At 47.2% G+C, this 21,592-nt stretch overlaps 1 protein-coding gene across 5 annotated transcripts in view; it reads left to right on the top strand.

Moving 5' to 3' along the window:
* The first annotated feature begins 973 nt into the window (after window positions 1–973).
* Window positions 974–21,592, top strand: part of LOC310661034 (uncharacterized protein) — a 29,322-nt gene continuing 8,703 nt past the window's right edge. The window contains exons 1-9 of one of the 5 annotated variants that reach the window (XM_083406769.1): window positions 1,021–1,218; window positions 9,161–9,226; window positions 9,503–9,559; window positions 13,502–13,591; window positions 14,506–14,571; window positions 14,848–14,904; window positions 15,862–15,951; window positions 16,777–16,869; window positions 19,237–20,093. In XM_083406769.1, the coding sequence (XP_083262895.1) occupies window positions 1,156–1,218; window positions 9,161–9,226; window positions 9,503–9,559; window positions 13,502–13,591; window positions 14,506–14,571; window positions 14,848–14,904; window positions 15,862–15,951; window positions 16,777–16,869; window positions 19,237–19,464 (810 nt within the window). In that variant the 5' untranslated portion in view covers window positions 1,021–1,155 and the 3' untranslated portion in view covers window positions 19,465–20,093. Of the gene's footprint in view, window positions 1,219–6,244; window positions 6,299–7,826; window positions 8,000–9,160; window positions 9,227–9,252; window positions 9,560–13,501; window positions 13,592–14,505; window positions 14,572–14,847; window positions 14,905–15,861; window positions 15,952–16,776; window positions 16,870–19,236; window positions 20,094–21,592 lie in introns of those variants that run through there. The other 4 variants (XM_083406770.1, XM_083406768.1, XM_083406772.1 and 1 more) reach the window with 4 other exon arrangements.

Here is a 21,592-nt window from a genome sequence, read left to right on the forward strand (position 1 = left end):
TTAGCTAATGGGGCCTCCTGCTGCCGTCGCGCTGCCGGAGCACGATTTCTGTTCTCATCCTGAAGCAAAGTTCTTAACCCGAGGTAATATTTCCGGGTTAGCGGAGTCTGTAACCTGAAGCGTATGTAACCTGAAGCATATGTAACCCAAGGTACCACTGTATACTTTTAAGCATCACATAGATGGCTGATAGAGTGATTTAGGGCATTTGAATATTTTCAGTACTTTCCCTTGGTATAATAGGGTCCATGTTTTGTAACTCTGTCTTGTTTAACCATAAATAGCTCCAGTCACTGCCTTCCATGCCTGTGGTTTATTTTGTTGTTGTTGTTTAGTCGTTCAGTCGTGTCCGCCTCTTCATGACCCCCTGGACTAGAGCACGCCAGGCCCTCCTGTCTTCCACTGCCTCCCGCAGTTTGGTCAGATTCATGTTTGTAGCTTCGAGAACACTGTCTAACCATCTCGTCCTCTGCCGTCCCCTTCTCCTTGTGCCCTCCATCTTTCCCAACATCAGGGTCTTTTCCAGGGAGTCTTCTCTTCTCATGAGGTGGCCAAAGTCTTGGAGCCTCAGCCTCAGGACCTGTCCTTCCAGTGAGCACTCAGGGCTGATTTCCTTCAGATTAGAGAGGTTTGATCTTCTTGCAGTCCATGGGACTCTCCAGAGTCTCCTCCAGCACCAGAATTCAACAGCACCCATTCTTTGGCGATCAGCCTTCTTGATGGTCCAGCTCTCACTTCCATACATCACTACTGGGAAAACCATAGCTTTTACTATACGGACCTTTGTTGGCAAGGTGATGTCTCTACTTTTTAAAATGCTGTCTATGTTTGCCATTGCTTACCTCCCAAGAAGCAGGCGTCTCTTAATTTCGTGGCTTAATTTTATGTTTATTTTTGTTCAACGCTTTGACTTTTCGCAGTATATAAATACTAAAGAAAGAAAGAAAGACATGGAGCTCAACAGGTGGGGGCAAGTTGTTGTTTTTGCTAACAGGTCCTCACGGCAGAGAGTTTCCGCTTGTCCAACCCCCTCAAATTTACTGGAAACGAAGAGTCAAGGTCCAGGGCCAGAGAAAGAGGGAGGCACATTCCCGGACTCTTCATGTCCACCTCCCTCCAGCTTTAGGCTCTGAAAACAGAGTCAAACTGGCAACCATGAAGACGTTTTGGCTGCTCCTGGCCTCTCTCTTCGCCTTTGCAGCTGTTGGCACGGGGCAGGTGAGCTTATTTTTTGCAATGCTCTTATTCCTCTTATCCTATTTTAAATATATGCACACAGAGAACAGAAAGCAGAGAAAAGTTTCCCTTCCTCTCTTTTTAGTTTTAGAGATAAGGAGAGGAAGCGGCGACATGAGAGAAGTTTGTAAAATCATGGAGAAAATTTCTCCTCCTCTCTCAAAAGACTAGAACCTGTAGGCGCCGAACGGAAGGTTGGAAGATTCAGAATGGACTAAAGGACATTCTTCTTCTTGCAGCAGATAGTTAAATTATGGAACTCCTTGCCACAACAGGCAGCCATGGCCATCAACTTGGATGGCTTTACAAGAACCTAGAAAAGACGACAGGCAAGATAATATTCCCTCTTTTTCATAATAATTTTTATTAGTTTTCAACCACGATCCAATAATAGCCTCATTATAACAATTCCAATTTATAATACAATTAGTAACACCAATCGTTCAACCAAATTATATGTTAGATAAGGTGGCCCCCCGCATGATAGAGTTGATGGTTTGATGATTTTCTTTATCTCTGCGTTCCAAAATCTGATTAATTTCAATTATATTCCAGTCATAATAATAATCCCTTATGCAACAACTGCAATATTAACAACTTCCCTTCGTATTGACACATTAAATGATTTATAAAACTGCAAGTGAGACACCCAAACTACATCCTTGCTCTTCCTGCGTGTGGCATTTATTCTGTCCGTGGTGCTGCTTCCAGATAATATTTCATCTTAGACACCTATGAGAATACATAATGGCAAAAATGACAGCATCCATCAGGGGCTGCTCCAATCAAAAATTCTATACAGCATGGGAATGCATAGGTGAATACATGAAGAAATAGGGTTTTAAAACAGAACTCTTCATAGGCGATTGTTAAGCGTGTAAGGACAAAAGAAGTAATTATAATTTATTAGTTTTCATGTTATTTTATTTTGTTAAAGCAGCTAGAAAAAAATATTATGTTGGGAAGATCTCACACAGGTGAAGGAAAGCAGTGGGGAGGAGGGGTGGGTTGGGTTGAATTCGGGAAATAAAATACCGTGTTTTTTGCTCTATAAGACTCACTTTTTCCCTCCTAAAAAGTAAGGGGAAATGTGTGTGCGTCTTATGGAGCGAATGCAGGCTGCGCAGCTATCCCAGAAGCCAGAACAGCAAGAGGGATCGCTGCTTTCGCTGAGCAGCGATCCCTCTTGCTGTTCTGGCTTCTGAGATTCAGAATTTTTTTTTCTTGTTTTCCTCCTCCAAAAACTAGGTGCGTCTTATGGTCTGGTGCGTCTTATAGAGCGAAAAATAATATCTGGGACAGCAAAGGATATAATAGATTCTTATAGAATAGTAATATATTGTAACCAGAAGAGAAGCTCAAAAGGGGAAGTAAATGTATTTTTAGTATTTTCATTATTCTAATAGTTATTATTATTTCTTACTGGTAGAAGGCAATGTTAACTTGGACATCTTCGTTTTGCTGTCTGTATAATTTTCTTAAGTCAATTAAAAAAGAGAGAGAGAGAATACATAATACGCGAAGTGCATTTGACAAAAAACCCTTTATACCTGCCTTGCAAGGGGTTGGGCAGGAGAGGGCTCTCGTGGTCGAATCCTGTTTGTGGGGTTCTCATAAGCACCTGGCTGCTGTGAGAACAGGATACTGGGCCCAGTGGGTCCCTAGCCCGATTCAGCAGCCAGACGTTCCTTATTCTCTTAGTTCCTAACCAAAAGAAATTCTGGGTTCTCAGCCGCGGAAGTTGTGCCTTCCAGTTCTGAGAGTGGCATCGGCTGTGGTTTCTCAGCGAAGAAGAGGCGAAAGCACTCTGCGCGTGCTCCGATGCCCTTTATACTGTTACCGGCTCTTCCTCGGTTTGAGCCCCAACGCAGCCAATATGACCCGCTAGTCTGAGCCCATCCTAAGACACAGCAAAGGATCCATCTGACGTCAGAATGTTGCCTCTGGCTGGGTGAATCTCTGGTTTCCCAGATCATGCCCCATGCCAGATTCCCAGAAGGCCCAGGAGCCGGGAGGGAGAGGACCGACTGTCCATCAACTCTTCTGATATTTACCTGACCCTGCCGCTGCCTGCAGGGCTTGTGCAATAACGCACACCTTCTTCCAGGAACTCTGGACAGCAATTCGTGAAATTTGGATGCAAAGGAGCCCCATAGCCAGGCCCCAATGAAAGGCAAACAGCATAGGCTCTTCTGTTGAACTATCATGTCAACACCCACCCACAACGCAGCAGCAGAAATTGTTTCTTTTTTCTTTTTGTTAAAATCTCATCTTTCTTTCTTTCTTTCTTTCTTTCTTTCTTTCTTTCTTTCTTTCTTTCTTTCCAGGTTTACACATTTCACTAATTTTATACATTTCACTAATTTTACAATCATTTTGACATTTCAAAACTCGACTTCCTTCCCCCTCTTTCTGCGGTTCCTTAAATTTATTTTTAACATCTTCTGCATATCCAAATTTAATTTGCTCATTTATTCGCCTTCTTTAAATATCTACTCCTATGAAACTGCAGGTTATTACAATAAACCTTTCAGTGTTTTTATCTGTAAATATTCAACAAACCATTTTTACTCTTTTATTAAAAAAGTGTTATCTTGATTTCTTACTCTTCTGGTAAGTTTCGCCATTTCTGCATATTCTATAAGTTTTTGTATCCATTCTTCCTTTGCTGGGACTTCTTCTTCTTTCCACTTTGGGGCAAGAAACATTCTTCCCACTGTATATGAAACATGGATAAGTTTCTATACATTTTAGGTAGTTCTGTCCCTAAAATTCCCAAAGAAAGGCTTCTGGTTGTTCTTTACAAAGGTTGTTTAAAACATCCTTTTCATTTCATTATATATCATTTCCCAATAAGCTTTGACCTTACTACAAGACCACCACATATGATAAAAAGAACCTTCTTTCTCTTTACATTTCCAACACTTACTTGATTTAGGTTTATAGATTTTTGCCAATTTACTCAGTGTTAGCTACCATTGATATACCTTTTTCATATAATTTTCTCTTAAACCATAAAGGTAAAGGTAAAGGGACCCCTGACCATTAGGTCCAGTCGTGGTCGACTCTAGGGTTGCGGCGCTCATCTCGCTTTACTGGCTGAGGGAGCCGGCGTACAGCTTCCGGGTCATGTGGCCGGCATGACTAAGCTGCTTCTGGTGAACCAGAGCAGCGCACGGAAACGCCATTTACCTTCCCGCCGGAGCGGTACCTATTGATCTACTTGCACTTTGACGTGCTTTCGAACTGCTAGGTTGTCAGGAGCAGGGACCGAGCAACGGGAGCTCACCCGTCGCGGGGATTTGAACCGCCGACCTTCTGATCGGCAAGTCCTAGGCTCTGTGGTTTGACCCACAGCACCACCCACGTCCCTCTCTTAAACCATAACATGCTGTAAATTTTATATCCATATTCCACAATCGTTCCCATGCTTCCATGTCTATATCTTGACCAATATCTATTGCCCAGTGTGTCATGTACTTCTTCATCCTTTGTCTCCCAGCAGATACTGGTTTCATCCTTCTGCCATTCCTCCTTTTTTCCGGACCCCAAGTACAGAATCACAGATTAGGATGATACACTTTGTCTCTCCATGTCCAGAATGAACCATCAGCAAGACCACCCCCAACTAGGGGCGCCAAGGGGGCTTGTGCTCCCCCCCCAAAAAAATTCAGGGAAGGGCTGCCCACTGGCAAACCCACCAAAGCCGCACCCCTCACAGGCCGCTTCAAGGTTGCGTGGGAAAAAGGAGGCAAACTGGAAAGCCCATCCGTCATGTGTGCAACATCTCGGCATGCCACAAGGCACAGGCCGTCGATAGGCCTCTCTTCCACCCTCTTTTAATACCCAACGGTCATTTGCACCTCCTGCGCCCCAGTGCCACCCCCTTAGTGCTTCCCCCCCAAGTAATCCCATTCCCCATGATTTAATAAATCATATGAAACAATTGAGGGACGCGGGTGGCGCTGTGGGTTAAAGCCTCAGCACCTAGGGCTTGCCGATCGAAAGGTCGGCGGTTCGAATCCCCGCGACGGGGTGCGCTCCCGTTGTTCGGTCCCAGCGCCTGCCAACCAGCAGTTCGAAAGCACTCCCGGGTGCAAGTAGATAAATAGGGACCGCTTACTAGCGGGAAGGTAAACGGCGTTCCGTGTGCGGCTCTGGCTCGCCAGAGCAGCGATGTCACGCTGGCCACGTGACCCGGAAGTGTCTTCGGACAGCGCTGGCCCCCGGCCTCTTTGAGTGAGATGGGCGCACAACCCTAGAGTCTGTCAAGACTGGCCCGTACGGGCAGGGGTACCTTTACCTTTACCTTTATGAAACAATTGAGCTCCATTGTAGGCTTTTATTAGGTCCTATGATGCTCATCGTCTCAACAGATTCCGCACTGGGTTGTGTGTTTGTTTGGTAAAAATTATATATTGCTTGATTATCCTCTTTTAAAAAGCAGTTTACAAAAGATGAAACAATAAATTAATCAAAAAATCCACAATGGGAGTTGAAAACATGCGGAAAGTTAAATATTAAAACAGGCTGAATCAAACACTGACTTTCTAAGCATCTGCCCAGTCTTGTCCAAAAAAGAATGTTTTAAGCAGGTGCCAAAAAGAGCACGGCAAAGGTGCTGGGTTGGCATCAAGAGGCAGGGAGTTCCACAGGCTTCGTGCTGCTTTCAAATGTGGGGGCAAGTTGGTGCGCCTGCCCCCTAGACTAAATCTTAGCCTCGGTTGCTGCACAGCTTTGTCTGACGGCAACCAAGGCTAGCCAATCGGCACTCGGCGCTGCCAGGTTCTCCTTGACACAGGGGGAGCCGGTGGCTTCTGGGTTTGTGTCTCCAGAGATGGTGAACCCACAGCAGGGCCATCCCTGAGAAGATGGAGGACTGGGGGAGCCGCTCGGGGAAAGCTTTCTTTTCTCCCACAACCGAGCTTGGTCTCAGTATTTTACAAGGTTGAACTGCAATGCCCTGTTGTGCAACTGTCCGGCACTCCCCATTTCACTCCTTCTGCAGGAGGCTCCCAAGAGAAACGTCCGATCGGTGGAGGACACCTTGCCAAGTCACCAGGTATGTCTGGGGCTGTGGGGGCTGAAAGGTGGGCAGAGGGAGCCCCCCTGCCTTGTCCAGAGACCCTTGCCAGAAAAAGCCCCCTTGATATCCACTGGGTCAGCTTCACAATCTGGCAGCCCAAGGAGATGGCCTGGAAACATTGCCCCGTCCCTGACTCTCTTTTGGCTCCAGGGCGGAGATTTCTCTCTGCCTGTTCCTGCAAGAGCCATGGGCTGCCTGGGAACAGGGGCAGCACTTTGATGCTCTTTTTCCTCCATGAACAGGCTCGGAGACATCATTGGCCATGCTACCGCCCCGGTTGCTTCACAGTTATTAATCAGGTAAGCACAAAGGTTTTCCACAGAGAGGAGGAGAGGTGCGGAGCTGGTCTCTGAGCTGCTCCTCTGTAGACACAGGGACGGACTGGCAGCTAGTGGATTTGAAAAGGTAAATGAAGGAAGAGTCATAGAAATACTGCGGCACCTTGGTTCTCAAACTTAATCCGTTCTGGAAGTCTATTTCAAAACCAAAGCGTTCCAAAAGCAAGGCGTGTTTTCCCATTGAAAGCAATGCAATCCGTTCCAGACTTTTAAAAACCACCATTGAAACAGCAATTTAACATGAATTTTACAATCTAACAAGACCATTGATCCATAAAATGAAAGCAATAAACAATGTACGATGCGGGTGGTGCTGTGGTTTAAACCACAGAGCTTGGGACTTGCCAATCAGAAGGTTGGCGGTTCGAATCCCCGTGACGGGGTGAGCTCCCGTTGCTCTGTGCCTGCTCCTGCCAACCTACTAGTTCGAAAGCACGTCCAAGTGCAAGTAGATAAATAGGTACCGCTCCGGCGGGAAGGTAAACAGTGTTTCCGTGTGCTGCTCTGGTTCGCCAGAAGCGCCTTAGTCATGCTGGCCACATGACCCGGAAGCTGTACGCCGGCTCCCTCAGCCAGTAAAGCGAGATCAGCGCCGCAACCCCAGAGTCGTCCGTGACTGGACCTAATGGTCAGGGGTCCCTTTACCTTTAACTTTACAGTCACACAATCAATCAGTAGCTGAACTGGGTTCCACACAGTCACAAAAATGAAAAGAAAAAGGCACAAAAACACAGAACAGATAGCAAAGACAGACAGACCTTAGTGTAACACTCAAAATGAAGAATGTTTGGCTTCCGAAAAATGTTCGCAAACTGAAACACTTACTTCTGGGTTTGCAGTGTTTGGGTTCCAAGTTGTTTGAGTACCAAGGCGTTTGAGAACCAAGGGACCACTGTAATGGGGGGAAAGATTCCATTCTGGGCAGATGCTCTTTTGCAGAGCTCATACCTCTTTCTCAAATGCCAGTTCTTCAGGGTTTTAAATGGGGCTTTGGAATATATCCCCTGCGGGCGGGGAATGGCTATGTGAGTGCCAGCCAAGCTAGCCAATCAGCGCTCTGCACAGCCAGCTGCTCCTTGGCAAACGAGGAAGTGCCTGCTTCTGGCTTTGCGTCTTAACCCACAGCTGGTCTGCCACTCCAAGAACAGAAGATGGACAGCTGGGGGGGGTGGGGGGTCCTCTCTCAGGAAATGCTCTCTTCCGTCCCCCCCTCCACTTGGCCTAAGCATTATGCCATCCTGAATTGCAGGGCCCTGTGGAGAAAAAGCCGCATTTATCCGAGGCAGATCTCCTTCGGATTCTTATGCCCACCTTGCCACCACTGGAGCCAAGCCAGCAGGTACGTCTGGCCCTGGGGTGGAGAAGGAATCCCTGTCTTGTCGGGAGTCCAGCCTGAGAGATGTTTGCCCAGCTTGGCAAGGCTCTCATTCACAGGTGAAATAGGAAAGTGAAATATGGGAAAACCATAGCTTTAACTATACGGACCTTTGTGGGCAAGGTGATGTCTCTGCTTTTTACGATGCTGTCTAGGTTTGTCCTCACCTTTCCCCCAAGAAGGAGGCGTCTTTTAATTTCCTGACTGCTGTCACCATCTGCAGTGATCGTGGAGCACACTTCTTGGGTATTTCAGAAGCATCTCTGCCTCTGACTACGGAGGCAAAGCGTGGCCCTTGTGGCTAGTGGCCGTCGACAGGCCTCTCCTCCACCCTCTTTTAATACCCAATGGTCATTTGCATGTCCTGCGCCCCAGTGCCACCCCCTTAGTGCTTCCCCCCCCCCAAGTAATCCCATTCCCCATGAATAAATCATATGAAACAAATGAGCTCCATTGTAGGCTTTTTTTAGGTCCCATCATGCTCATCGTCTCAACAGATTCCGCACTGGGTTGTGTGTTTGTTTGGTAAAAATTATATATTGCTTGATTATCCTCTTTTTAAAAGCAGTTTACAAAAGATGAAACAATAGATTAATCAACAAATCCACATTGGGAGTTGAAAACATACGGAAAGTTAAATACTAAAACAGGCTGAATCAAACACTGACTTTCTAAGCATCTGCCCAGTCTTGTCCAAAAAGGAATGTTTTAAGCAGGTGCCGAAAAGAGCACGGCGAAGGTGCTTGGTTAGCATCAAGTGGCAGGGAGTTCCGCAGGGTCCGTGCTGCTTTCAAATGTGGGGGCAAGTTGGTGCACCTGCCCCCTAGACTAAATCCTAGCCTCGGTTGCTGCACAGCTTTGACGGCAACCAAGGCTAGACGACCGGCACTCGGCGCTGCCAGATTCTCCTTGACACAGGGGGAGCCGGTGGCTTCTGGGTTTGTGTCTCCAGAGATTGTGAACCCACAACAGGGCCATCTCTGAGAAGATGGAGGACTGGTGGAGCCGCTCGGGGAAAGCTTTCTTTTCTCCTACAACCGAGCTTGGTCTCAGTATTTTACAAGGTTGAACTGCAATGCCCTGTTGTGCAACTGTCCGGCATTTCCCATTTCACTCCTTCTGCAGGAGGCTCCCAAGAGAAACGTCCGATCGGTGGAGGACATATTGCTAGGCGGGGTTCAAGGCGCCCAGGTATGTCTGGGGCTGTGGGGGCTGGAAGGTGGGCAGAGGGAGCCCCCCTGCCTTGTCCAGAGACCCCCTCACTCCCTTGCCAGAAAAAGCCCCCTTGATATCCACCGGGTCAGCTTCGCAATCTGGCAGCCCAAGGAGATGGCCTGGAAACATTGCCCCGTCCCAGACTCTCTTTTGGCTCCAGGGCGGAGATTTCTCTCTGCCTGTTCCTGCAAGAGCCATGGGCTGGCTGGGAACAGGGGCAGCACTTTGATGCTCTTTTTCCTCCGTGAACAGGCTCGGAGAGAAAATCGGCGGAGGCACTGCTCCAGTTGCTACACATCCCTTAATCAGGTAAGCACAAACGTTTTCCACAGAGAGGAGGAGAGGTGCATAGAAATACAGTGGCACCTTGGTTCTCAAACTTAATCCATTCCGGAAGTCCTTTCCAAAACCAAAGCGTTCCAAAAGCAAGGCGCGTTTTCCCATAGAAAGGAATGCAAAACCGATTAAAATCCACTCCTGAAACAGCAATTTAACAAGAATTTTACAATCTAACGAGATCATTGATCCATAAAATGAAAGCAATAAACAAATAATGTACTACAGTCACACAATTAATCAGTAGCTGAACTGGGTTCCACACAGTCACAAAAACAAAAACAAAAAGGCACAAAAACACAAAATAGATAGCAAAAACAGACAGTCCTCAGTGTAACATTCAAAATGAAGAATGTTTGGCTTCCGAAAAATGTTCGCAAACCGAAAAACACACTTCTGGGTTTGCAGTTGTTGTAAATAAAAATTGCCCTTTTCCCTTATGGGGTATCCAAGAGCCCATATAGAGTCCTTACATAGGTTCCCTGTTGATAGGAGAAAATAACAGAGGCCAACCAGAGAATATTGAGAAGCAAAGCAGCTAGTAAGATTGATCTTTATTGATCTGTTACAACAGGGTGCTCCCCTCACACACAGGAAAGGAGGAGGACCCAGAAAAATGGCATGCAAGGCCTTATAAAGACTTTTGAAATTGCCACCCTGTAGATCAAGACCACCCCCAGAAACAGCATACATACATCACAGAAGGGGTGTAACCTAAGACCACCCCTCAGATACATCACACCTACATTACAGAAAAGGCTGTCTAAAACAGAAATTTGAATATTGTTTCTCCTGTTGTTGTTTATCTCCTGTCTGGCAGGTTACTTGATTGGCTTGCCTGGGGAGCCTGGCCAGTCTTTTGTAATGATAAATACTTAGTTCCTGGACCATGTCACAGTCTCACACCCTATTAAAACACAGACATACCCTTAAGACAGGATTTGTGAAGGAAAAGACAATGGGGAGGCTTTTCTAGTTTGACTTTGCAGAGAAAACATTTGCTCAGTTTAGGAATCAAAATGGTTCCAGGTTGGCCTTCCTGTGCTGATCTATGTATGTGCTTGGTTGGTACACTTACGAACATTACCATATATCTAAGACCATAAAATTCCTATCACACAGTATTTGGGTTCCAAGTTGTTTGAGTACCAAGGCGTTTGAGAACCAAGGGACCACTGTAATGGGGGGAAAGATTCCATTCTGGACAGATGCTCTTTTGCAGAGCTCATACCTCTTTCTCAAATGCCAGTTCTTCAGGGTTTTAAATGGGGCTTTGGAAAATATCCCCTGCGGGCGGGGAATGGCTGTGTGACTGCCAGCCAAGCTAGCCAATCAGCGCTCTGCACAGCCAGCTGCTCCTTGGCAAACGAGGAAGTGCCCGCTTCTGGCTCTGCGTCTTAACCCACAGCTGGTCTGCCACTCCAAGGGCAGAAGATGGACAGCTTGGGGGGGGGGGTCCTCTCTCAGGAAATGCTCTCTTCCCCCCACCCCTCCATCTGGCCTAAGCATTATACCATCCTGAATTGCAGCGCCCTCCGGATACAAATGAGCCGCATTTACCTGACCCAGATCTCCTTTGGAATCATATGCACACCTTGGCAGAACTGGAGCCAAGCCTGCAGGTACGTCTGGCCCTGGGGTGGCGGGAGAAGGAATCCCTGTCTTGTCAGGAATACAGCCTAAGAGATGTTTGCCCAGCTTGGCAAGGCTCTCATTGACGGGTGAAATAGGAGTCCTTGTGGGAATGAAGGCAAGGAGGGATTATTCCAGGTTGAGGTGATGGCAAATCTGAGCCTTCCAGACACAGCAGGAGAGAGTAAGGACGCATCCCGCTCTCTGTTTGTGCCACACTTCCTGTTGTTGTTGTTTAGTCGTGTCCGCCTCTTCGTGACCCCCTGGACCAGAGCACGCCAGGCACTCCTGTCTTCCACTGCCTCCCGCAGTTTGGTCAAACTCATGCTAGTAGCTTCGAGAACACTGTCCAACCACCTTGTCCTCTCGTCCCCTTCTCCTTGTGCCCTCCATCTTTCCCAACATCAGGGTCTTTTCCAGGGAGTCTTCCCTTCTCATGAGGTGGCCAAAGTATTGGAGCCTCAGCTCCAGGATCCGTCCTTCCAGTGAGCACTCAGGGCTGATTTCCTTCAGAATGGAGAGGTTTGATCTTCTTGCAGTCCATGGGACTCTCAAGAGTCTCCTCCAGCACCAGAATTCAAAAGCGTCAATTCTTCGGCGATCAGCCTTCTTTATGGTCCAGCTCTCACTTCCATACATCACTACTGGGAAAACCAGAGCTTTAACTATACAGACCTTTGTCGGCAAGGTGATGTCTCTGCTAGTGACTACATTATCTCATGTTAAATAAGTTGGAGTTCTTGTTATTAAATATACCAAGAAAAAAGCACACCAAGAACACAGGCCAACTTTTATCTCTAATTCTGTAATGAATTCTTGTGTTATACATATCTTTATGAGTTTGAGTCTGTAATCTCTGTTAGATTTTGTAATCTCTATTTGGGTTTGTAATTCTTGTCAGAATACATACTTTTGAATGGATTAGTTTTTGTTACAACTGACTATTAATTTGCCAGTAGGGACCACTCCCACTATTGAAACTTACATTGGCCTGAGTTCTTGGTGTGCTTTTTTCTTGGTACATTATCACATGAGCACTGCTCCACAGCATTTGATGTTTTCATTTACATACATTCATCCAAAATAAGGTGGGTTTATGAAGCAATTCTATATCCCCCTCACCACGCCGATGAAGAATCCTACAAAACAGTACTCAATATCCGGAATCACTGTTCAGTGTTGGACATTATATTTGTTGAATACACAACGCTTCACAGCTTGTCTTTCATCGTACAAAGTCTGGCACCTCGCTTCATTTAAAGATTTTCAGAGACTTTGAGACTAAAGATTTCATTTTCTCCTTCTTTTTAAGCAGAGGTTGGAGGGCCACCTGTCAGGGATCCTTGAGCTGAGATTCCTGCATTGCAGGGGGTTGGAATGGATGACCCTCGAGGTCCCTCCTAACTCAAAATTTGATGACTCTAAGACATACCCTCCAGCATTCCTCAGGTGAAAATAGGGACATTTCTCACTCCCCACGAACTGATCCTTCTTGACTCCCACCCCCTGCCCCGCCGCAGAACATTTCATTTCAGAAGTAGTTTTTAGGGAAGGTTTGAATGTTTGAAGTTTTATTGTTTTATAGAAAGGAATGCAAAACCGATTAATCCATTCCAGACTTTAAAAATCCTCCCCTAAAACAGCAATTTAACATGAATTTTACAATCTAATGAGACCACTGATCCATAAAAGGAAAGCAATAAATAATGTACTGCAGTCACACAATCAATCAGTAGCTGAACTGGGTTCCACACAGTCACAAAAATGAAAAGAAAAAGGCACAAAAACACAGAACAGATAGCAAAAACAGACAGACCTTAGTGTAACACTCCGAAAAATGTTCGCAAACCGAAACACTTACTTCTGGGTTTGCAGATTTTGGTTTCCAAGTTGTTTGAGTATCAAGGCATTTGAGAACCAAGGGACCACTGTAATGGGGGGAAAGATTCCATTCTGGGCAGATGCTCTTTTGCAGAGCTCATACCTCTTTCTCAAATGCCAGTTCTTCAGGGTTTTAAAGGGGGCTTTGGAAAATATCCCCTGCGGGCGGGGAATGGCTATGTGAGTGCCAGCCAAGCTAGCCAATCAGCGCTCTGCACAGCCAGCTGCTCCTTGGCAAACGAAGAAGCGCCCGCTTCTGGCTCTGCGTCTTAACCCACAGCTGGTTTGCCACTCCAAGGGCAGAAGATGGACAGCTGGGGGGGGGGGGAGGTCCTCTCAGGAAATGCTCTCTTCCCCCCACCCCTCCACTTGGCCTAAGCATTATGCCATCCTGAATTGCAGGTCCCTTCGTGGAAAGAGCAGCCTTTCCTCGACCCAGATCTCCTTCGGATTCATATGCCCACCTTGCCACCACTGGAGCCAAGCCTGCAGGTACGTCTGGCCCTGGGGTGGCGGGAGAAGGAATCCCTGTCTTGTCGGGAGTTCGGCCAAAGAGATGTTTCCCCAGCTTGGCCAGGCTCTCATTGACGGGTGAAATAGGAGTCCTTGTGGAAATGAAGGCAAGGAGGGATTATTCCAGGTTGAGGTGATGGCAAATCTGAGCCTTCCAGAGGCTGCAGGAGAAAGAAAGGACTCATCCTGCCCTCTGTTTGTGCCACACTTCCTGTTGTTGTTTAGTCGTTTAGTCGTGTCCGCCTCTTGGTGACCCCCTGGCCCAGAGCATGCCAGGCCCTCCTGTTTTCCACTGCCTCCCGCAGTTTGGTCAAACTCAGGCTGGTAGCTTCCAAAAGATAGCTGGTAGTTTACAAAAGATAAAGATAACAAATCCATGAAGGGGGTTGAAAACATGCGGAAAGTTAAATACTAAAACAGGCTGAATCAAACACTGACTTTCTAAGCATCTGCCCAGTCTTGTCCAAAAAAGAATGTTTTAAGCAGGTGCCGAAAAGAGCACGGCGAAGGTGCTTGGCGAAGAGGCAGGGAGTTCCACAGGCTTCGTGCTGTTTTCAAATGTGGGGGCAGGTTGGTGCGCCTGCCCCCTAGACTAAATCCTAGCCTCGGTTGTTGCACAGCTTTGTCTGACGGCAGCCAAGGCTAGCCAATCGGCACTCGGCGCTGCCAGGTTCTCCTTGACACAGGGGGAGCCGGTGGCTTCTGGGTTTGTGTCTCCAGAGATGGTGAACCCACAGCAGGGCCATCCCTGAGAAGATGGAGGACTGGGGGAGCTGCTCGGGGAAAGCTTTCTTTTCTCCCGCAACCGAGCTTGGTCTCAGTATTATACATGGTTGAACTGCAATGCCCTGTTGTGCAACTGTCCGGCATTTCCCATTTCACTCCTTCTGCAGGAGGCTCCCAAGAGAAACGTCCGATCGGTGGAGGACATATTGCTAGGCGGGGTTCAAGGCGCCCAGGTATGTCTGGGGCTGTGGGGGCTGGAAGGTGGGCAGAGGGAGCCCCCCTGCCTTGTCCAGAGACCCCCTCACTCCCTTGCCAGAAAAAGCCCCCTTGATATCCACTAGGTCAGCTTCGCAATCTGGCAGCCCAAGGAGATGGCCTGGAAACATTGCCCCGTCCCAGACTCTCTTTTGGCTCCAGGGCGGAGATTTCTCTCTGCCTGTTCCTGCAAGAGCCATGGGCTGGCTGGGAACAGGGGCAGCACTTTGATGCTCTTTTTCCTCCGTGAACAGGAGCGGAGACAAAATCAGCGGAGGCACTGCTCCAGTTGCTACACACCTCTTCATCAGGTAAGCACAAAGGGAACATCGTGGGCTTAGTTTTCCACAGAGAGGAGGAGAGGTGCGGAGCTGGTCTCTGAGCTGCTCCTCTGTAGACACAGAGACGGACTGGCAGCTAGTGGATTTGAAAAGGTAAATGAAGGAAGAGTCATAGAAATACAGCGGTACCTTGGTTCTCAAACTTAATCTGTTCCGGAAGTCCGTTCCAAAACCAAAGCGTTCCAAAAGCAAGGCGCGTTTTCCCATTGAAAGCAATGCAAAGCCGATTAATCTGTTCCAGACTTTAAAAATCCTCCCCTAAAACAGCAATTTAACATGAATTTTACAATCTAACCAGACCATTGATCCATAAAGGGAAAGCAATAAACAATGTACTGCAGTCACACAATCAATCAGTAGCTGAACTGGGTTCCACACAGTCACAAAAATGAAAAGAAAAAGGCACAAAAACACAGAACAGATAGCAAAAACAGACAGACCTTAGTGTAACACTCAAAATGAAGAATGTTTGGCTTCCGAAAAATGTTCGCAAACTGAAACACTTACTTCTGGGTTTGCAGTGTTTGGGTTCCAAGTTGTTTGAGTACCAAGGCGTTTGAGAACCAAGGGACCACTGTAATGGGGGGAAAGATTCCATTCTGGGTAGATGCTCTTTTGCAGAGCTCATACCTCTTTCTCAAATGCCAGTTCTTCAGGGTTTTAAAGGGGGCTTTGGAATATATCCCCTGCGGGCGGGGAATGGCTGTGTGACTGCCAGCCAAGCTAGCCAATCAGCGCTCTGCACAGCCAGCTGCTCCTTGGCAAACGAGGAAGTGCCCGCTTCTGGCTCTGCGTCTTAACCCACAGCTGATCTGCCACTCCAAGGGCAGAAGATGGACAGCTTGGGGGGGGGCTCCTGTCTCAGGAAATGCTCTCTTCCGTCCCCCCCTCCACTTGGCCTAAGCATTATGCCATCCTGAATTGCAGGTCCCTGCGGAGAAAGAGCCCCATTTATCCGAGGCAGATCTCCTTCGGATTCTTATGCCCACCTTGCCACCACTGGAGCCAAGCCAGCAGGTACGTCTGGCCCTGGGGTGGTGGAATAGGAATCCCTGTCTTGTCGGGAGTCCAGCCTAAGAGATGTTTGCCCAGCTTGGCAAGGCTCTCATTCACGGGTGAAATAGGAGTCCTTGTGGAAATGAAGGCAAGGAGGGATTATTCCAGGTTGAGGTGATGCGCTCTGCACAGCCAGCTGCTCCTTGGCAAACGAGGAAGCGCAGGCATCTTAACCCACAGCTGGTTTGATTTACAGAAGATGGACAGCTGGGGGGGTGGGGGGTCCTCTCTCAGGAAATGCTCTCTTCCGTCCCCCTATCATGCTCATCGTCTCAACAGATTCTGCACTGGGTTGTGTGTTTGTTTCGTAAAAATTATATATTGCTTGATTATCCTCTTTTTAAAAGCAGTTTACACAAGATGAAACAATAGATTAATCAACAAATCCACGATGGGAGTTGAAAACATGCGGAAAGTTAAATACTAAAACAGGCTGAATCAAACACTGACTTTCTAAGCATCTGCACAGGCTTGTCCAAAAAGGAATGTTTTAAGCAGGTGCCGAAAAGAGCACGGCGAAGGTGCTTGGTTGGCATCAAGAGGCAGGGAGTTCCGCAGGGTCCGTGCTGCTTTCAAATGTGGGGGCAAGTTGGTGCGCTCTGCACAGCCAGCTGCTCCTTGGCAAACGAAGAAGTTCCCGCTTCTGGCTTCGCGTCTTAACCCACAGCTGGTTTGCCACTCCAAGGGCAGAAGATGGACAGCTGGGGGGGGGGTCCGCTCTCAGGAAATGCTGTCTTCCGTCCCCCCCTCCACTTGGCCTAAGCATTATGCCATATTGAATTGCAGCGCCCTGCGGAGACAAAAGAGCCACTTTTATACGACCCAGATCGCTTTCAGATTCATATGCCCAGCTTGCAAGCACTGGATCCAAGCCTGCAGGTACGTCTGGCCCTGGGGTGGTGGAGAAGGAATCCCTGTCTTGTCGGGAGTCCAGCCTAAGAGTCGTTGAGTCGTGTTGTCGTTGAGTCGTTGAGTCGTGTCCGCCTATTCGTGACCCCCTGGACCAGAGCACGCCAGGCCCTCCTGTCTTCCACTGCCTCCCGCAGTTCGATCAAACTCATGTTCATAGCTTCGAGAACACTGTCCCACCATCTCGTCCTCTGTCGTCCCCTTCTCCTTGTGCCCTCCATCTTTTCCAACATCGAGGTCTTTTCCAGGGAGTCTTCTCTTCTCATGAGGTGGCCAAATATTGGAGCCTCAGCTTCAGGTTCTGTCCTTCCAGTGAGCACTCAGGGCTGATTTCCTTCACAATGGAGAGGTTTGATCTTCTTGCAGTCCATGGGACTCTCAAGAGTCTCCTCCAGCACCAGAATTCAAAAGCATCCATTCTTCAGCGTTCAGCCTTCTTTATGGTCCAGCTCTCACTTCCATACATCACTACTGGGAAAACCATAGCTTTAACTATACGGACCTTTGTTGGCAAGGTGATGTCTCTGCTTTTTACGATGCTGTCTAGGTTTGTCTTTGCTTTTCTCCCAAGAAGCAGGCGTCTCTTAATTTCGTGGCTGCTGTCACCATCTGCAGTGATCATGGAGCACACTTCCTGGGCACAGGTATTTCGGAAGCATCTCTGCCTCTGACTACGGAGGCAAAGCGTGGCCCTTGTGGCTAGGGGCTGTCGACAGGCCTCTCCTCCACCCTCCTTTATTTTATTTTTGTTATAATTTTTTAATCAGATTTCCAAAAATAAAGGAAAAAAGAGAATGAAAGAGAGAGAGAGAGAGAAAGATAAATTTACATCAAAAGATCATCCACATTCCACATGTTGAGAGTTCTTTGAATCTCCTCACTTTCCCCCATCTCATTCTTGGGTCCTTTTACTTCTATTTTCAACTGCGTATCAATACTTCTCCAGAAACCAATGTTCCTACTGTTGAAGGACGTGTGGGTCCAGAATTGGCCTCCACAGTCACTTACGGACTCACTGTTAAAAGCGTGTTTATGGAAGACAATCTTACTCGGCTATGAGGGATCTCCAAAGAAGAAGAAGAAGACTTCTCCAATTTCTCATCTTCCTAAGTTATCTATACTTTCCGATACGTTACAAGTGTATTTAGAATCCTGCTAATGTCTCAACCTGTTTGCAATAATTTTGTATATACAGTGGTACCTCGGGTTACATACGCTTCAGGTTACAGACTCCGCTAACCCAGAAATAGTACCTCGGGTTAAGAACTTTGCTTCAGGATGAGAACAAAAATTGTACTCCGGCGGCGCAGCAGTGGGAGGCCCCATTAGCTAAAGTGGTGCTTCAGGTTAAGAACAGTTTCAGGTTAAGAACAGACCTCCGGAACGAATTAAGTACTTAACCCGAGGTACCACTATACATTATAAGCATTTCCTTTTCTTTTTAAAATTTCTTGTCTTCTTGGTCCCTGAGCTTTGCAGTTAATTTTGCCATTTTGGCATCGTCCATCAAGTTGATTTGCCATTCTGCTCTGGTCAGGGCTGCCTCTTCCTTCCATCTCTGGGCTAGCACCCTCCGAGCGACTGTTGTAGTATACATGGACAGTGTCTTCTGATCTTTTGGGATCTCGGTACCTATAATTCCCAATAAAAAAACTTTTTAACAAAGGTTAATTTCAACATTTTTTCATTTCGTTAGATATCATTCCCCAGAATTTTTTGATTGCATTACAATTCCACCACATATGATAAAAGGTACCTCCTCCATCCTCCTTGAAAGCCCAATTCTCATTTACACCTCCTGCGCCTCAGTGCCACCCCCTTGCCTCTTAGTGCTCCCCCCCCCCCCAGTAATCCCCCCAATGATTTAATAAATCATATGAAACTACTGAGCTCGGGCTTTTATTATTTCCCATCACGCTCATCATCTCAGCAGATTCCACACTGGGTTTGTTTGTTTGTTTCGTAGAAATTATATATTGCTTGATTTAAAAAAAAAACAAAAAAGCAGTTTACAAAAGATAAAAATAACAAATCCATGATGGGGGTTGAAAACATGCGGAAAGTTAAATACTAAAAGAAGGCCTGAAAGAAACACTGACTTTCTAAGCATCCGGACAGGCTTGTCCAAGCAAGAATGTTTTAAGCGGGTGCCAAAAAGAGCACGGCGAAGGTGCTTGGTTGGCATCAAGAGGCAGGGAGTTCCGTGCTGCTTTCAGGTGTGGAACAGGTGTGAAACCTGGAGTTGTTTCCGCCGATCAAAGCGGTTGGGTGGGCGCAGGCAGGGGGGTGAAGTTTGTTGGGGTGTCTCCTACTTCCTTCTTTCCCCTTTCCCTGCAGGAGCTGTTGTTCAAGCCCAGGACGAAGAGGTTTGCCAGGGGGGCTGCCGCAGCGCGGGCCAGGGGGAAGCAGCGCTCCGGTGCCCGGGCCGTCTGCCGGGGCTGCTACTCCGGGCTGATGATCGTGGCCCCGCCTGCCCAGGGGAGCAAAAATGAGACTTGGATCGGGAGCCACTCGGAGTCCGAGGGAGATTCCAGCGAGGAAGATACTCTGCCTCCCAAAGCCTGAGCCCCCACCCAGGGCGCAGAGTCCTCGCCGGCCGCTGAAGAACAGACCTGGCGGGGACACCAGCGGTCATCTAGTCCAACCCCCCATCACACAGGAATCGCAGCGAAACATGTTGCTGGAAGCATTTTAGTGTGCCTTTCAAATTATGTGTTATCACCGATTGTAACCTTCTAAACTGCTTGGAAGACATTTTGACATGTAAGAAGCCTAGTAATTAATTAACAAAACATGCAATAAATAATCAACCATTTCAGTATTTTTATTTCTTTTTAAAAAAATTTTTTTAAAAAATAGAATAGCAGTTGGGGGGGAGGATTCTGGAATTTGGGAACATGTCGAGGTGAGGGGATTTACAGCATACAATAGTATCTTGGTTTACAAACTTAGTCCGTTCCAAAACCAAAGCGTTCCAAAACCAAAGTGCGCTTTCCCATAGAAAGGAATGCAAAACAGATTAATCCATTCCCAAGAAAGTAAAATCTCTCACTGCCTCCATTTCTTCCCCTTCTATTTGCCAGGAGGTGATGGGACCAGTGGCCATGATCTTCGTTTTTTTGATGTTGAGCTTCAGACCATATTTTGCGCTCTCCTCTTTCACCCTCATTAAAAGCTTCTTTAATTCCTCCTCACTTTCTGCCATCAAGGTTGTGTCATCTGCATATCTGAGGTTGTTGATATTTCTTCCGGCAGTCTTAATTCCGGCTAGGGATTCATCCAGCCCAGCCTTTCGCATGATGAATTCTGCATATAAGTTAAATAAGCAGGGAGACAATATACAGCCTTGCCATACTCCTTTCCCAATTTTGAACCAATCAGTTGTTCCATATCCTGTTCTAAATGTAGCTTCTTGTCCCACGTAGAGATAAGGATTACAAATCAAATAGAGATTACAAACTCCAGCAGAGATTACAGACTCAAACTCATAAAGATATGTATAACACAAGAATTCGTTACAGAATTAGAGATAAGAGTTGGCCTGTGTTCTTGGTGTGCTTTTTTCTTGGTATATTTAATAACAAGAACTCCAACTTATTTAACATGTGATAATGTAGTCACTGCACATATTGCGTTGCCTAGACATTGCTGACGTTCTCTTTGCAACACAGGGGGTTGTTTGGTTCCTAAAAAGAAGGCAAGCCCACCACCTCTAACCCTTTCAGCCCCCTACTCCCCCCCCCCTGCTCCCATGTTTTCCTGCCCCATCACCTGGCCCAGGTGTGGGGTCAAGTGGAAAAACCCCAGATGAGCAGCAATCAGCATTTCTCTCTGCTGGATTTACTAATGTTTAACAACTGGCGCCGCCTCCGTGACTCAACCTCTCCTGACTGCTACGGCGGGACGGGGGACATAAAGCAGCAAGAGGAGTCGGGGCAAGCATCCCGCAGGGACCCTCTTCGCAGGACCCTCGGCGATGGGGCCCTGGCTGTCCTGGAGCTTAGCTGCTACCTTCGCTCTTGTGGCTTTTTCCGACGGGGGATATGGGGCAGAGGCCCCCAATGCTCTTCCAGAGGCAGAGGTTGGTACTCTGTGGGGTGAAAGGTTTTTTTCATGTGTCTGGTGGTTCCACAGACCTCTTTCCCTGTCTCATAGCTTATGAAGAAAGCTGGTTCCAGTTCTTGGAGTTGAACCGCGCTTGTGGAGTTTCTGGTTTGATATGGGGCAGGGGGATGTTAGACCCTCCAAGTGTCCCTATTTCCCAGGGACAAGCCCGGATTTAGAGAAGCTGTCCCTGTTTTTGATATGATCCAGGAACGTCCCGCTGTTCCTGAGGACATCCCTATTTTCATCAGTGAAATGTTAGTGGGTATGGAGTTATGTGACCCCTGAGCCAAGGATATACGTAATTATATAACCTTTAGAAGACACCTGAAAGCAGCCCTGTATAAGAAAGCCTTTTAAGGTTTTACTATGTTTTTATATATGTTGGAAGCAGCCCAGAGTGGCTGGGGCAACCTAGTCAGACGAGTGGGGTACAATTTTTTATTATTATTATTATTATTATTATTATTACAGTCATACCTCGGATTACAGACACTTCGGGTTGTGCGATTTCGGGTTGCACACCACGCTGAACTTGGAAGTACCAGAACAGGTCACTTCTGGGTTTTGGCGCTTGCGCATGCGCACC

The sequence above is a fragment of the Podarcis tiliguerta genome (genome assembly GCF_965153285.1).
Source record: "Podarcis tiliguerta genome assembly, chromosome: 12".
Taxonomy (NCBI): Eukaryota; Metazoa; Chordata; class Lepidosauria; order Squamata; family Lacertidae; genus Podarcis; species Podarcis tiliguerta.